Genomic DNA, 16,835 nt, shown 5'->3' with positions numbered 1-16,835 from the left:
AGTGATGTTACAGGAGAAGAAGAGAAGCGCTGCTGACTTTAACAAAAAAAAAAAAAAATCTTGGTGTATTTTTGGTGCTGCTGGCTGTCGGCCTCTCTCGACGCGCGGTGCAGTGACGCACTGATGAACTCGGTGAAGTAATTTTCGGTGCGCACCGGCAGCAGGTAGAGGCGTCTGTGCGCCGCAGTCTGCCGATGTGTTTTCCTTGGATGATAAAGGAAGGAAAAAATGCGCTCGTCTCCTTCCACCTTGGTGTGACGTCGCTCCGGGCGAAGCGAAATCCTCGCTGTCACTCAGAGAGGGAGAGAGAAAGACACTGCAATTAGTTTTAGGAGGACCCGGCTGAGAACAGAAACGGGTAAACACACGCACACGCGCGCGCGCACGCACACCCACACAAACCCACGCAAAGACAGACCTGACATACAGTGTGTGCTCGGGGTGGACGCGAAATAAGAGCTTATGGAATGAGGTGATGTCAGCACAGGTGTGGTGGTACCTTTCTGATATTTGTGCCAACAGACTGGCACGTTGTGAGTCTGGCTAGGCATCTTGTCATGTCTTATTATTATTAGGAATTATTTTGTATATTCTGCAATACTAAGTGTGTGTGTGTGTGTGTGTGTGGACAAAATCTGTGTCCCCAATTGGAAAACATCTGATTTCTGGGTCAGTGGTTAAGGTTAGGGTTAGGGCTGGGTTTAAGCAAGTAGTGGTCAGACTTAGGGTTTGGGTAAGTCTCCAGGACACAAACACATGCCTTTCTAATTTCCCCAAAAGTGACCTTAGTAAGTTAGTTTGTGTCTGTGCGTGTGTGTGTGTCTGTCTGTGTGTGTGTAGGCACTGGGTAGTATTATCGCCTATCTGGCCAAGGGCATATCCATTGAAATTTAACACCTCTGTACTGTAGTCGCCCATAAAAGCCCTGACACCCGACTTCGTTCCACTGCAGTGATGCAATCAATCACGAGTGTAACACAAGGCAAACTCACCAGTCGAGCACCACCATGTCTTTCACGGGGGCCTCGGTCCCATTCACTTATGCACAAACCACATCCAAGGCTGCAACAGCGTGCCTCCACTCCAGCCAACGATCACTGTCACCCCTAACTCAAGGCTGGCAATGAAAAGTCTTGACTTTTAAATTTTGGCACAAGCTTTTCAACAGTAATAAATAGGATATAATCATATTTTTCTTAAATTGGAATGTCAAAACTCTAATTTCTACCCATAGTCTCTTTAAATTTGAATTATTGTGTGTCAGTACCACTAGCAAAGGTTGGAAAAACTTGAATCAAATCCACTGAAAACACACCGCACTGTGGATATATTTAATAATGTACCTTTTCTCTGCATTTTGGCCTCATTTCCACACGCATCCCCGAAATCTGAAGTTTCTTTTTTTTTTATTTCTGTTGTATGAGAGCTTGTCAAGCTTTTACAAACATGTCTAAAGTGCGTCTGCTCAGCAACGATGCTATCAAGTCAACTTTCTCACAACATCAGCTTCCTCTGTGATCATTTGATTTAAGGCTTACTGATAACACAATGCAGGTGTTGTCATTGACACACGGTATTTGTCTCTGTCTGTTTAATGACAATGATTAAGGGGCTTACCGTAATGTAGGAGTCCAGACACCACCACAATCCCCGGTTGGCAGGTAGCATTTATGGCCCGCGGGCTTTATTTCAAACTCATGTGTTTGTGTGCCAACAGAAGCTGCAGGATGTAAATAAGAAAATCTCTTCAAAACATGATGATTGAGGGAGTCGGGGCTGAAAGACTGGTGCTTCACTCGGGAGATCAGGTGGGGTAAGTGGCAGTTTAGTATCAGTTCAGTCTAAAAAGGTTTGTCATGCAGTGGAAGAAGACAAGACTGATCCGTTTTGTGTTGTATGGATAAAGTTTTAAATTTCAGTGTGGCTGGCTGGTATAAACAAAAACCTTCCACACATCTATTGGTCCACCTTTTCACTTTTATTATATTCCATTCCAGAGAGATTAATGTAACCGTCACGTCATGTCAGGTGGAAGGTAGTCACTGCTGAGATGGTTATAACTAACAAGTGTTCGCACAAAGATGGTGATTGCTTCCTGCTGTTTGATAGGCAGAGCTGGCCATGTGCAGCTCTGGCATTTGGCTTCAGTTACCATGAGCGATGGACTGGATGTGAAGTTGCTTTCCAGACACTTCAGTGCTATTTCCCGGCCAATCAGATGCATCGTGTTTCAGAAAAATTCAGAAGCAGGAAGATTCACAGATAGCAAGTTATTTTTTTAACGATGGATCAAATTACTTTGTGTGATGTGAGTTTGCCTTTAGCACGACGTGGAGCTCTAGCAGCACTCAGCTCTTTGCTTTGTTGCAGCCCACAAATTTACTGTTTTGGTTCCCTCTCACCGCTTTCATCAGCGTCGTTTGAAGTCACGACAGGAAGCTGTTTTCCCCAAAAATGATGAAGATAATGATGATAAATGCACTGAAGACAACCTGCCAAACAGCAGACAGACAAAGTTAGCAACTAGCTGGTGAACATGGCACATGTAGTGAGCAAAACACCCGAATATATGTCTCAGTAGTTTGTGGAGACCAAAACAGAGCGAGGATAGTAAATACTGGACTTGACATGTTTGTCATGTATCCAGGAACATGACTCCAAATGAATGCTTCTCCATTTATGCTTGCTGTAAAATGGTTTGCCAACATGTGAGCCAAAGCATCCTGAGAAGGTCATAATGTAATAGCTATAGTTGCTGCCCAGAGGGGCCGAAAACAGATGGAAAATGGTCAACACAGCGACATCCACATGACATATAAACAACAGAAAACCTGTCTATAAGCTGCCCGCTCAGTGAGGTACTTTGAGATGATGGTATGAAATTTTTCTGGAGTGAAGATTTTTATTCAGAAGTCAGTTTCTTGCAGCAGAATCACCAAGTTAGAAACCCCAAACAGTTCTTTTCAGTAAGGTGAAGTCAGTTTTATGCACAAACCCCAAATCACTGCCTTAGAGGGCGTCACAGGATTTACAGCATACAACATTCTGCACGTTCCGCGTTGGAATATAATTTATATCATGACTCGATAGAGATTTGTCAGCTGGTGCAGATTTCGTTGCACCTTTTTTACTAAGGTAGCCATTACAGGCAATGCTACAAATCAGTGAGCAGATCCCTGGAATGGCAATATTGGATTTGCAGGATTTTTTGCATTCATCTGATTCAGTTTATTTGAACAGCTAATTACATAATTCAGACTTTTCATACGTGCTCCAATCTGTGTGAACATCAGCTCCACAAGCACAGAGCCGTGCAGTCGTCACCAAACTCATGTGTGACTCTTTTTTCATCTTGTCACCAGTAGCTCATTGATTTGCCTCTGCAGCTTTAGTCTCACATGAATAGACTTTTTCTGTCTCCTCTCATGATTCATTTATGACAGCTCGGGCCCGCCGGAAAATCAGCCTCTGGTTATCTTGTGATCAGGTATTTCTGAATCCACCCTATTGTTGTCTAGTTTCTTCAGAAGTGATCTACGCAGTATCTGCTACTGCTCCAGGTGTGCCCAGGCCCCTTTAGCTCTCCATTGCTTTGCAGAAGCAGTGAAACAAACCTACATTATTGTGTTAACCTTCTATACAGCCTCTATCTCCTTTGCCTGCCTCGCTTCATATGCGGTCCAGACAGGCTGAATATTTGCCATGCAGTGGCTGAAACAGAACACGCTCTGATGTTCTAGCAGAGAAAGCTGAACCGCTGTATTGATATGTGAACTGGGACCAACGGCAACAAAATTAGAAAGTTAGGAAAATTGAGTTATCTCTGAATGACCTATAAATAACTACGGGCATGAGCACAGCCATTGTACTGTGTTTTATACTGGCTGTTCTCTCTCCACATCAATCTCTCGACCACCTTGCCGTCTCTGTCTTCCCCGATGTCTTTCTCCATTTCTCTGTTTGTGTCTCACTCACCCCCAATTTCTCTCTCATCTCGTCCCTCTCTCTGCTGGATGAGTGTGTTTTGTTAGGGAGGGCTGATTCTTCATACTTGGCCGAGGCTTTATGGACAATAAAGATCTGATTTCAAAGTCCGGCAGGGTGTTGGGCCTGGGGTCTTGGCTCACAGCTTTAGTTGCCTGCTGGGAGGAGACACTGCACAGCCCCTAACCAGATGGCCATCAGCCCACATACAGTCGATTCATATTGTACATTATGTGTATGTCTGTGTACAGCTCCATACTGCACCAGCACGGCCTTGGACAGTCGCTGTGCTGTGCTGCACTCCTCAAAATGACTGTTAATCCTCAGCACTGTGTGTTGTACGAACTGTTGTACTGAAAGTGAAAAGAGGGAAGCTTTAATGTCACCAAGGAGCAATTTGGTTTGCAAACAGCCATCAGTAGTAAACACAAGAAATGAATGAAAGGTGGTAGTCCTTACAATATAGTAAAGCCAACAAACCTACACAATAAGAAGAAGCACACAGGTGAACATCACTGTTGTCAGTTGTCACCAAAACCATCACGGGGTCAGCAGGAAATAAAATTATAAATAGGTAAAAAGAAGGGAGGAAGAGGAAAGGAAAAGGGCACCATAACACCGTCATCACAGGCCAAATCACATTTTTTTAAAAAGCCAGTAGCTGAAGGAATAAAAGACCACGTGTATCTGTTTGTTGCACCTCTATGGAGGAACAACACTGGTTCCAAAACAACAGTTTAAAGTGAGTCCATGTAGTAACATCCTTTACACAATCATGTGTTCACAAAGTGTTGAACCTCGCTCCATCCTTGCTTGTGAACGACCTTTCATACCCAACGATGATACTGTCACCTGTTACCAATCAACCTGTTTAACCTGTGGAGTGATCCAAACAGGTGTTTTTTTCCCAAGCTTTTGTTGCTCCTGTCACAACTTGTTTGAAACTTGTTGCCGGGATCACATTCAGAATAAGCAGATATATACAAAAATCAATGAATCTGATGGTAAAACATTATATATATCGTCTTTGTACTGTTGGGTATGTTAAAAGAGAAGAGGGATCGATACAAGTGGCAAAGATCATACTAATGCTACCAAACCTGTGGTTCATATGTTAAAACTAACCCAATAAAAGAAGTATTCAACAGACTTGAGAAACTGAGATTGACATAGAATAAGATCATTGTAGTAAATCACCAATTCCAAGCCACGTTTAATTTAAGGTTTCATAGAAATTAAGTTGAATCCAGCTGAATGCCTACTCAGTAATAAATCAGTCCAAAAACGCACGGTGAGCTTCAGCAGAAAAGCGTAATCGATTTGTGGTTAATGGGCTAAAACCCTCACTGTGGTCATTTAAGTGCTTCTCGCGCTCCTCTCGGCCTGTTAGTAACAACTCTTGGAGCGAGCGATTCGGCGTTCTGCTCAAAGACACTTGAGCGGGACCGATGCAAGCCAACACAGGAGCTGGAACCAGACTTCTCTGGTTTAAGTGTAATCTCTCTCCCCTCGTTCCCTCCCTTCCCATGACGCCATGTTGACCTTAAACAGCTCTGTGGTCAACTACAGTCGCCTCGGTTGTTTATTCCCTGACCGTTTCATCCTCATCACACAGCTCAGAGTGGAGAAATGTGACTTGTCCTTCCAGCATGTATAATACATCTGTAGGGACTTAGTTCAGCGTTGTAAAGGAGAACGCCCTGATAGATACAGGAGCTTCACTAAGAGCTGCCAACAGTGCATTTTTCAGTCATTACATTGAACTTATAACATTGTTTCTGTTTTGTAAGACATTTTGCAGAATGACAGGATGAAATATGCTGTACAATACTTTGTATTAGACAATAAAAGAAGAATGTCAGGGGTTAAAGGGCTTTACTCGTGACATGACAAAAGTAAAAGACTTGACCTTGCAGCAAAATGTGAAATATTTCAGTGACTGTCGGATGGATTCATGATCCCAGGAGCTGAATTTCCATCCACATGTATTGCAAATTTTGTGAAAGACAGTGCAACTGAATGCTTGTTTGAATCCACTACCATTATGTAATTTAAGGAGATGGAAACTCTAAACAGTAGGTGGCGCTAATTCTCCAGTCGGTAAACCCGACCATTGCAGAAGGAGACGGCACAACAAGATAAAAAACATTAAAAGATTCAACCTGTAATGGTGGGGGAAAAAAAGTAGCGTGCTAATGTGCAAAAATAAGATGGTGAACATGGTAATCAGTATACCTGCTAAACATCAGCATGTTAGCAATGTCATTGTTAGCACGTTGCCTTGCCAGCCTTAACATACAGCTGGAAGAGCCTCACTGAGCTGCTAGCATGGACTCAAATCGCAGTGAACACAGGACCGAAGCTATCTTTACCCTGATACTGTGTCATCCAGCACGACAGAACTGTGTCCAATCAACTTTAATGTCACACGAGTTAATGTCACAGTGGCTACGCTGTACTGGAATACTGCATTATACTCTATACTGTGTTATACTGCGTTGGACAGTCTCATCTGAGAAGGCGTATCTGCACAGAAAAAACACTGAATAAACAATCGGTTGCAATAACTTGTGGTTCCCCCTTGGGTCTGTCACTGATTGAACTGAAAGAGCATTGGTCCGGGTTATGAAGTGTTCCTTCCTCCCTCCCTCCTCCACCCAGGAAAAGCTAACAGGCCTAACCCCTGTCCTGCCACACCTATCATACACAGGCTACACACACATTCCCCCTCTCACACTGCTTTCATCTGGGCGTGAAATGGATTCCTACTGTCTGCCAGAATGCACCACCTATCTCTGGATGTGATTCTCTTTCACCCTCCAACTCTTTTCCCGTCTCTCTTTCGCCGTGCCACGCGTGTGCCCTTTTGTTTCCACAGAAAAACGCCTCGCCCACTCTGCAAAGTCCACAAAACACATTCCCGGGTGGTTGTGATCGAAAATGAGTAGAAATCCCATCGGAGCTAATATTTTATATGACAACTCGAATTAGATCTAAATCAGAAACACATGACGGCCCTAACCTTTTTAAAACAAACCACAGTCATCCCTGGAATCCCCAGGAGAGAGAGGCATGTTCATGAAATTCCTTCAAAACTGGCACACGCACACACACACACACACACACACACTGAAAGTGTGAGAGGCTGTAGTATAAAAATATTGATACCTCCCGCCGCCACATGATTTTACATGTCCAGAAGCAGAACGTTTGTTTTCGGAGAGGAAGGAACTGAGGTTATGCAAAATGATGGTCTTGTTACAGCAAGTAATGAAAGTAAACCCTGTTCCAGGCAACTGCCTCTCACTGACAATGGCTGCAATCTGTCAACAAAAGCTACATAACTTGGTGTGACTCAGATATATCCTGCTTTATGTCTGTCATAGGGTTGGCCCAGTGTCGTTTCAGTGACCCTATTACAGTTGGACACACGTTATTTGGAACATAACAGTCTGCAGACACTTGGAATCAAGCAGCTGACCAGTTAACTGGAAGAATAAAGTGTGATTCTGCAGGGAGGCGATGATACGGGGTTGAACTAGAAGCTTCTGATGAACCAGGTACAGATGTGTTCTCAGTAAGGTCTAACCTACATCACTTGAACTGCCAGAGGAATTTGAAATGTTAAAGTGATCTCTGACAGAATCTCCTGCGGCGCCACGTTCGTACACAAGCAGAGAGTGGAGGCGAAAACGCGCGGCCACGCTGTGTCTGCGCTCGGCCGTCGAGTTTTTACCCTCAAGTCTGGCAAAGTTTTCTTCAATTTATGATTTTATAAATGCATTTCTCTTTGGAAGATTATTACATTGCTTTAAAGGCAGAACTAAAATGAAAAAAGAGCCAAATTCAAAACACAAGACTGGAAACACTTTTGCATTCTTACTTGACATTATAAATTTACAAGATAAATTCAGGCTACAGAAAAGTGCTTTTTCTTTTTTTTTTTTTTTGCATTTTATTGCTTTAATAGAGTTAATAGTTAATTGTACCCAGCAGCAGTGGTGGAGTGTAGCTGACTACATTTGAGGTACTTTCTCAAAGTCATATTTATACTAAAAAATAACTGAAATATACAAAACAATAACTGAAGTATGTCATGTTTTACTCCTCTGTATTTATCTGACAGCCAGTTACTGGTTACTTTGTACATTAAAGATGTCCTGTGATGTTTCTAAGGGTGGGCCTACATTTTGCTTGTTGCCGTGCATGCACCTGCACAGTCGCATGCTAGTCCGCTACAGGTGGCGCTAAGCCCCAAGAAATGCAGCAGTGTGCCAGTGAAAGCAGGGAAGAAGAAAACTGCAGACGAGCAAACACTGATGTAAACAATGCAGCTACAGTGAAAACCTTAAGGTTTCCATTCAAAGCCTGTTATCAGTCAATGAAATATATGGCATTGTTACAGATTAAACCACTAAACTGTATATAAAAGTAGTGAAACTGGATGAGTTAAAATGCTGGTCACATGTTTTGATAATAATATTAATCAATGTGGGTTCAAACCAGCCGGGGTCTTTCTTGACCCTTTCCTCTGGCTGCTCCCCTTTGACTGGAGACTCTAGATGGGCCACAGGTGTGAAAGTCCAGGGGGCGTTCCAGGAGACTCGAGTGGGTAGAGCTAACGGATGGATGGAAATATAACACTGACAGGTTGTAATGAGTAGTTGTACTTTGGATACTTTAAATGCATTTTGTGGATAAAACCTTTGTACATTTGAATGCAGGTTTTTTGCTTGTAATGGAGTATTTTTAAGTTGTGGTGTTGCTACTTTTACTTAAGTAAAGGATCTGAAAGTTCTTACACAACATTTGAAGTAACAGGTTTGAGTTGCAAGGGTGGACAAAATAATAAGAACAGCTGCAAGATGGCAGTAGGCCGTCACACATTCACTGTTTTTACAGGTTGTGACATCAACCCTCCAGCAGCTAATAAGCCTCTCTGAAGAGAATAAGAGCTGCTGGGAGCTTGACAAATGCTGACTGTGTGAAAACCTAACAGCTCCTCCACTGATCAGACGTTTTCATCTTTTTCAGATTTGGGCCGAAGCTTAACGTGATCCACCGGTGTCACGGCACAGGAGACCAAATTTAACATATTCCGTCCTGTTTCAAAACGTTCGAGCATCGATGGCACGAAGCGCCAGACTGTCCTGATTTCCCAGCGAAGTTAACCATTTGGACTGTGTTATTTTTAATCCAATAGCAGCAATAACTCAGGCAAGACAGGGACAGAGTAGACATGTTCTCCAAATGCGTCACATCCATTTGTGAGTAATGATAACATCACAGCTGAACTTTTGATTATTAGATTAGATTTGACCAAAGCATGGTGTGATGTTTTTCCCATACACTGTGTGTTTGTGTGTACATAGACAGATGTGTGTACCAGCATGTTTTTCAGCTGCGTTAATAACATATTATAAGTTTCCGACGCTTTTGCTTGTTTCAGCACAATGAGGTTGTTTTCGTCCTCATTTAAAAGTACACATCTGTCCAGACAGGCTGAGACATACAGAAGGTGTAGTGAGATTCATTCCAGGAACACAAATGTATTTTCTCGAGAAATGAAAATTTACATAATTTTTACTCACTCTTCCACTTCCCTCTCACGACATAAAAACAGAGACACGCAGCCAGAGTGACTATTCAGTGTGATTCATCCGCATTACCGGCAGAACAGTAACTTTATTATAACAGATCTTATCTAGTCCGCCATGCCCTCCATTTGAAAGCTCCGGGTCTTTGTACTCTTTCTTCTGAGGCCAACTCATGTCCAGAGGGCTTGTGGTGTTGCGAAGAGATAGAGCGAGAACCAACCAGATGGTTAACACACACACACACACACACACACACACACAAACACACACACAGGCTCACACACAGATTGTCTTGGAGATATGGGGTGCAGATGACTTTTGGATCAGCCTTCATTCACTACGCTGCATCTCACCAGCCACACACAAACACAGAGCACTCAACACACACTCACAGCTTTTCTGACAGGGGCACATTCCAGTATTGACCCTCTTAAACTCCAATATCAGAATCTATACTCATCACAAAAATCCCTCCTTTTAATGTTTCGGGAATCTGTTTTGAATGTGAGCCTCGTTTCTTTAATAAATAAATGTCATCTGAATGCAAGCACATAGACACATGCACAACCTCAGCAATTAACACAAGAAAAAACATGCAAATATTTTCAACCGTGTGTTGTGCAAGTGTTGATTAATAAAAGCAAACTATGCATGTGATCTGGTTTCAGACACAGTGCATATCAGAGCAAAAGCTGTGTTACGACTGATTAAAAAGTTTCTGAAATGATGACAAATGATTAAATGTGGAGAACACTAAGCTCAGCTGTGACTTGGGTCAATGTGGCCTTGTGCGGTAAGTCAGTTTGTTTGCATATAGCACCATCTTGTGGTAGTTGTTAAGAACTGTTAATAGACACTGCTCACAATACCGAGAGGAGGATGTTGAAGTCAATAATGGCTAAAAGTTCATTACGATTCACACTTTAAGGTAAATAACACCAATCTAAGTGACTACACATGCAAACAAATATTTAAAATATAAAAACATTTGTGTCAATGAAAATCTAACTAACAAACTGAAAATTTCAGGTAAATCAATCAATGTTTGGGTTGCCAGATTGTAGAAAATACCTCTGACAGGTGTTTCATTCATATGATTAATATCGTTCCTTTAGGTAAAACAGCAGAGAATTGAAAACGACCAAATTAAATTTATTATTATTATTTTCAACTTGTAACTGCAGACTTATGGTCTATATGAAACCCATAAGTACTTCTTAGTAGATTAACAGTCGCAATAACTGCATTATTACCAAACAGAAAGGATATCCTGAGGGTTTTTGACCACCTGGCAACACAAACGTTATATATTGTTTTTTTTTTCATGTAGCTGAACTATAAAGCATTTGTATGAATTGTTAACAGAAAGAAAAGAAAACACCTAACATGTGATGGATATTTTATAGGCTGATTCCAGTAGTCTTAATCTGTAAATACTTAATTTTGATTACTTATGTCAATAAATTAATGTTTTCTGTATTTTCCCTACAGAGTTTCATCCAAGCATTTTATAGACTTTTTTTTATATTTTTTTCTCATTTGTTTATTTGTTTTATTTTACAATTAATAAAAATGAGTACATTTATGATTTATTTCTCCTTGCAGCCCACCTCCACACCTTCCCACCACCTGATTTAAACCAATCAGATGCGGCACAGTTCGGCCAATGAAAAAGCACGTGAGTACATAATACAAAGCCTCGCCTGTAGTATACTGTTTGTCCACAGGGTGGCAGCACGTGTAAACACATGGAATCTTACACAACCTATTACCAAACGCTGAGGGCGAGTTCCGTAACACGTCGCATCCCCCTTCATGATACTCCTGCCCCGCTGAAGGTAAGTCGTCTTCAATGCTGAGTCTTCACGATTAAGCTGCTTAACGCAGAGATTTCACTGAAGTTTATAACTAAGCGTAAAACCATGTAAGTCTAAACCTGCTGTTTCTAAGTTGACAGTTTGCAGCTGTTCTCCTGCAGTGTGTGAAAGTCTGCTGTCTTTCTCTGTCCTGCTCTCCCATGTTGACTTCACAGAGTTACACACTGTGTGTAAAAGCATTTAAATGCACTGACGGTGACTTTGCTTGTCCATTAGGTGTTCTGGGACAGGAAGCGGCTGCTACATCATTGAGGCAACAATGAAGTCCATCGTCTGTCTCTCATCGTCCGTCAGAGCGGCGTGTCACCGCACCTCAGCTTGTTTTCCTCTGAGTCGTCTGGCTCTCTGCAGTCCGGTGAGCACGTGCTCTAATGTGGAGTTTACCAGCAGACCTGTTGTCGCGCAACCGTGCGTAACGGGCGCGCGCACCTTTCACGGCACGCACGGAAACACGGCGGTGGTCCAGCAGGTGAGCGCGACCCGTCTGCCCACCCCGGTGCTCATACCTGGGCAAAGAGAGGATGAACTGATCGCGTGTCAGATAGGCAGACGCGTACCACCTAAAGCAGCTGCCACTCCATCCACGCACCTTTCTCCATACCGTCCGCACATCAAACCACCGAGCAATGCAGCTCCACCTGCTAATGACCAGTCTCTGTTTGAAGGGGAGGTGGTCCCTGAGCTGTGCTCCAGGTTGGCAGACTTACCCAGCACCGATAGAGCAGAAGCACTGGCCACTTTACTCGGAGCATGTGTTGAATTTGGCCTGGACCCCCGCAGCCCTCTCGTCTGCAGACTGATGAATGAGTGCCTGCAGCTGCTCTCCAGCAGGGACATCGGGGTGACGCAGCTCTGCTACCTGGGTGAGGTGGCGTGCGCCCTGGAAGGCCGCCAGTCAGCCACTGTGAAGCAGGTCCTGAACTCTATAGGTGTTGCTGTAGAGGAGGAGGCGATCTCTCCCAGCGAGACTGCCAGAGTCTACTCCCTGTTGGCTCTGTGCTACAATCCTGCCAGCCAGCAGCAGACACTCATACTGTCCAATCTGCACAGGCACACTCAGAGGCTGGTCCGCCGGCTGAAAGCTGGCCAGGTCTGCGATATACTGCAGGTCCTGTTGAAGTTACAGCAGAGGCAGGTAGGTAGAGCAGCCACTTCTCAGCTCCTCTTTGATTTGTCCCCTAGAATGGACACTATGCATGCTCTTCTGTCTCTTGGAGCTCCACCATCTAATAGGTTTCTTTACTCTGACAAGTTTAGACTATAACAAAGTATTGTCAGAGGATATTAAAACTGATATTTGTTCCACAGGCCATTTCCCTGCTGCTGAGGCTGAGTCACAGAGCATCACGGGTCTTCAAGGCTTTCAGTGACGATGAAGTCATTAAGGTGCTCTCTGCGCTGATGATCCTGGGAAAGCATGATGAAAAGCTCCTAGCTGCTATGGAGAAACACCTACCAGGTGTGGTTCATTATCCTCAGGTGGCCTCAGGCACACTTGTCCCTTTAAGTCCAAATAGATTTAATTCTGCATGCATTCCCTGCTTTTAGACACAAGGATGTTTGTGCTGCATGCTTGTGCTAAAGTTCCTAAAGCTGTGTGCTGCGTGTGTCAGGGAGGCTGGGGAAGTGTGATCCGGAGCTGATCAGCACCGTCATGGAGTATTGCCTGCAGACGAGGTGCCGCTCGGAGCCGATCTTCGAGGCTGTGGCTGAGAACTTCGTGTGCCATGCTGAGAGGCACACCACCCCTCAGATAGCCAAACAGATTGTCGCCATGGGGAGACTCAACTACCTGCCACAGGTTAGCGCTGTCTGTAATGTAGTGTAACAATTACTATACTGGACAATCCATCACACTTAAAAAACAGCATGTCACAAAAACAAACTGTCCTAATGAATCTCTCCTTTACTCCTCAGTGCTCCAGCCAGATGTTTAAGAAGCTGGAGAGTATTTTGTCAGCAAGGTTTTCTCAGTTCCAGCCTCGCTCCCTCATTGAGGTGTTGCACGCCTGCATCCACCTAGAACGCTTCCCTCTCAACTACATGTCCAAAGTCTTCAGCCCGTACTTCCTACAGAGGCTGCAAGGTAAGGCTGAGCGAGAAAGTTTGTCTCTCTGCTTAAATAAAGAGGCACACCATAATGTTACTATTAGCATCATAGGCGTTGTTTAAGGAGACTGCATGACACAACATTTGTGTTGGATTGCATTAGATTGTGCAGGTGCGCCACATCACATATCGAGCTGTGCACAAAAAGATTTTCTAGCTATTCATTCACAGCACGTGGTTGTACAACATGCCAGTGTATGTAACATGCATGCAATGTCCGTGATGTAAGCTGTCCTTGTTTGTCCTATAGCACAGGGGGAGCCATTGGACAGGAACACACTGGGACAACTCACACAGCTCCATCTCTCCAGTTCATTAGAGTGCAATTGCTACTGGGTGAGCGTCGTACATTTGAATAAGTTTTGAAGTTACAGAGCGCTTACAGTAGCGGGCCAATTAAATGAAGGATAAGCATGTCTTTTTATTTTGCTTATAGAAAGATAACTAATTAATTCTCCTTGATGTCTTCAACGTCAGGGTTCCAGACTACCCAGCTTTCTCTACGTGAAGACGTTTTCCTCTGTGGACCAGGCCTTCGAGACACCTATGGAGAGTCTCTTTTACAAACAGGTCAAAGAGCCGCTTATACAGCTGCTGGGGGGAAAGTTTTTTTCCACCACGCACCCCGCTAAGGGTGGATACACGATAGGTAAGTAAGAAGCAAACCAGAATACAGAAATAAATTATTAAAACAGGGAAATACCAGTTTAATGCATCAAAGGTTAAGGTCCACGTTTATTTGTTGATAACATTGTATGTTTAGCTGCTGAGATATATAATAGTAGAAGATTTTATGTGTATCCCTTTTAAAATTCAAAAAGAATCATCAGTGTGGGTCGTTTAATCAGTTTCTAACCTAAACTCCATGTTTTGTTGCACCTTATTGCTCCTGCTGTCCTCACGGGTGTCATGTTGTTTTGTTCTTTCAGATGTGGAAATTTGCCTGGATGAGAAGGGGTATGTTCTGCCTCCGTCTCAGTGGGAGCACACTCACAGAAGGTAAGGACTCACATGTGTTGCAAGTGAGCTGCGTGACGTTTTGCACCTATTCTCTGACTGGTTGAATGTTTCTCTCCATGTCGTCTCTGTGTGTAGGATGGCCCTGTGTCTGGATGGTCAAAAGCATTTCTGCAGCAACACACAACACCTGCTGGGGAAGGAAGCCACTAAAAGGAGACACCTCCGCAGGATGGGCTACGAGGTGGTGCAGGTATGCTTGAGAAAAGTTCAGACAAAGTAATATCCACAAAGACATCGTCGAAGGTTGTGAACTTCTTCATCGTAAAAGTAGTGCAAACTGCAGTTTCCTAGATATCCAATGTTTCATTTAACATGAATTTATATTTGTTGTAGTGGAGTTATTTTTTTAACAAGCTCCACTTTGAGAAAGATCAGTTTTACTCATAGCCGAGGAGAAGTAAAAGAAGATCTCTGCTCTTTTTCTCTTCCAGATCCCTTACTTTGAATTTGACAAGCTGCGAACGCAGGAGGACCAGGTCCAGTATCTTCACAACAAGATCTATCCCACCATCTTCAAGTTCAGTCACAGATCTTAGTCACCCAACAAGATGAGTACAAGTTCAACCAAAGATTCCTCAGTGACTTTTATTGGTTGATCCTTATGTTGCTGTGCACATCAACCAAACTTCCAGTTGAACTGAAGGGACAAGTGGCTGAGAGATGCACTCTTGGTAGGTACAATATGAAGAAGATAGAAGGCATGGCAGGAAATGAACTGTGATAGTCAGCCACTGCACATATATATCCTAATGGGTGGATACTAATCTTACTGTCTGGAAATAAGGCAAAACATTGCTCAGGCATTCAAGTGCTAATGACCTCAACATAATAATACTGAAGTTACATTTTTGTTTGTTCCCGTCTTCCCTTGTTTTTTGTCATTTAGTGATTGAACGTGCCTTGTTTTGAGCATCAAAGTAAAAAAAAGGTCACAGAAGCAGAAGTCTGTTAATGGAGTGGAGAGTCATGGAGAGATGTGGTCATTTTTCTCTGATAGAAGATTTTAAATAAAGATGAAGTTGAATAAAATGACATCCCTTTGAAAATGCAGCTGCTAAAGAAGGGATGTCTTAACAGCTGAACCGGTGCTTCTCTGGCCATTTGTGTAAGTACATGTTTTCTGTTTGCACTACATGACCTGAATTAAGCGCCATTTTAACAGTTATTCAGAGTTCAGGGAGCGTTGATCAGTATGTTTTAAAAATAATACTACCAACAGACATTATGGTGAATATTTATGTGATTGAATTGAATATGAACTATAATATCTAAAAATCGAGTGGCACAGTTTTGTGACTTTTTTTGTCCTTTGCCCTGTTGTGCTGTTTGTATCAGCCTTTCTTTAAGGTGGTGAAAAGACGAGTGACCTCATTTATTGGACAAGATATTCAAAATGAAATGTACATGAGATGCACAAATGTGACATGGAATATGCCTTTAGTTGATGTTTGAAGATATGTCATAAATGACTTCACATTATCCTTTGGACTGGTGGTTGATTCTTCGAAACGGTTGACAGTGACAACAGGAACACATGTCCAAAAATGAGATCTTATACTCTAGCATTAACCATACTGTTATTGACTGCTACTGCTGTTAATTCAATCAGACAGACAGACAGACATAACATAGCAACAATGTGAGAAAATGGAATCAAGGCCTAAGGTTAAAAAATGAAACGGGACTAAACCTAATGTGCGTAAAAAGTAAAATACAGATGTTCTGTAAATGGTTGTTTGCAATACTATTGATAAATGAAGTCAAAGTCAAAATATATAAAATGTTTAATCTTGTCAGTTTTACATATATTGTAGTACTGCCTTAGAAGTCATCCAACAGTCTTGTAAAATGTCACACTGATGCAACATAAAACAAATTCTAGTATCCAGTACGTCACGGTCAAGTGTGATTTTAAATCATTGCCACAGTGTGATGTGAAGTTTCTCATTAACTTTCCATTCAAACCTATCAAGTGATTAAGTTTTTGGATGCTGATCCACAAGTGTCAAAACGTAGGACTCTAACAAGCTGGAATCGCTTTTATGAATGCCAAAAACATTTGCTAATGTCTTCATACAACTGGAACATAATTTCTGAAATATTTATGGAGGGTTCTGTGAGGAAGGAGGCTGCAAAGAATAGAAAAGAAAAACGCATGAATAAAGCAAATGGGATGGAGGAGAGAAGATGACGGATGGCACTGGGTGGGAAACAGGAGAGCTGTGTCAGGGCAAAGTGAACATGGTAG

General features: G+C 42.8%; 1 protein-coding gene across 2 annotated transcripts; it reads left to right on the top strand.

Moving 5' to 3' along the window:
- The first annotated feature begins 145 nt into the window (after positions 1-145).
- Positions 146-16,064, top strand: LOC121616501 (FAST kinase domain-containing protein 3, mitochondrial-like). 2 transcript variants are annotated; one of them, XR_006007302.1, is made up of 12 exons: positions 146-358; positions 11,187-11,419; positions 11,675-12,593; positions 12,767-12,917; positions 13,072-13,259; positions 13,376-13,544; positions 13,818-13,903; positions 14,045-14,216; positions 14,497-14,566; positions 14,663-14,777; positions 15,019-15,692; positions 15,923-16,064. XR_006007302.1 is itself a non-coding variant. In XM_041951295.1 (11 exons), the coding sequence occupies exons 3-11, from the start codon at positions 11,718-11,720 to the stop codon at positions 15,121-15,123; spliced, it is 1,932 nt and encodes a 643-aa protein (XP_041807229.1). In that variant the 5' UTR covers positions 146-358; positions 11,187-11,419; positions 11,675-11,717; the 3' UTR covers positions 15,124-16,025. The 2 variants fall into 2 exon arrangements, 1 of the variants encoding a protein (XP_041807229.1); XM_041951295.1 differs by having other exon boundaries at positions 15,019-16,025.
- The last annotated feature ends 771 nt before the right edge of the window (positions 16,065-16,835 follow it).

Source organism: Chelmon rostratus, chromosome 13 (assembly GCF_017976325.1).
Source record: "Chelmon rostratus isolate fCheRos1 chromosome 13, fCheRos1.pri, whole genome shotgun sequence".
Classification (NCBI taxonomy): Eukaryota; Metazoa; Chordata; class Actinopteri; order Chaetodontiformes; family Chaetodontidae; genus Chelmon; species Chelmon rostratus.
This window is presented reverse-complemented; position numbering and strand designations above follow the sequence as displayed.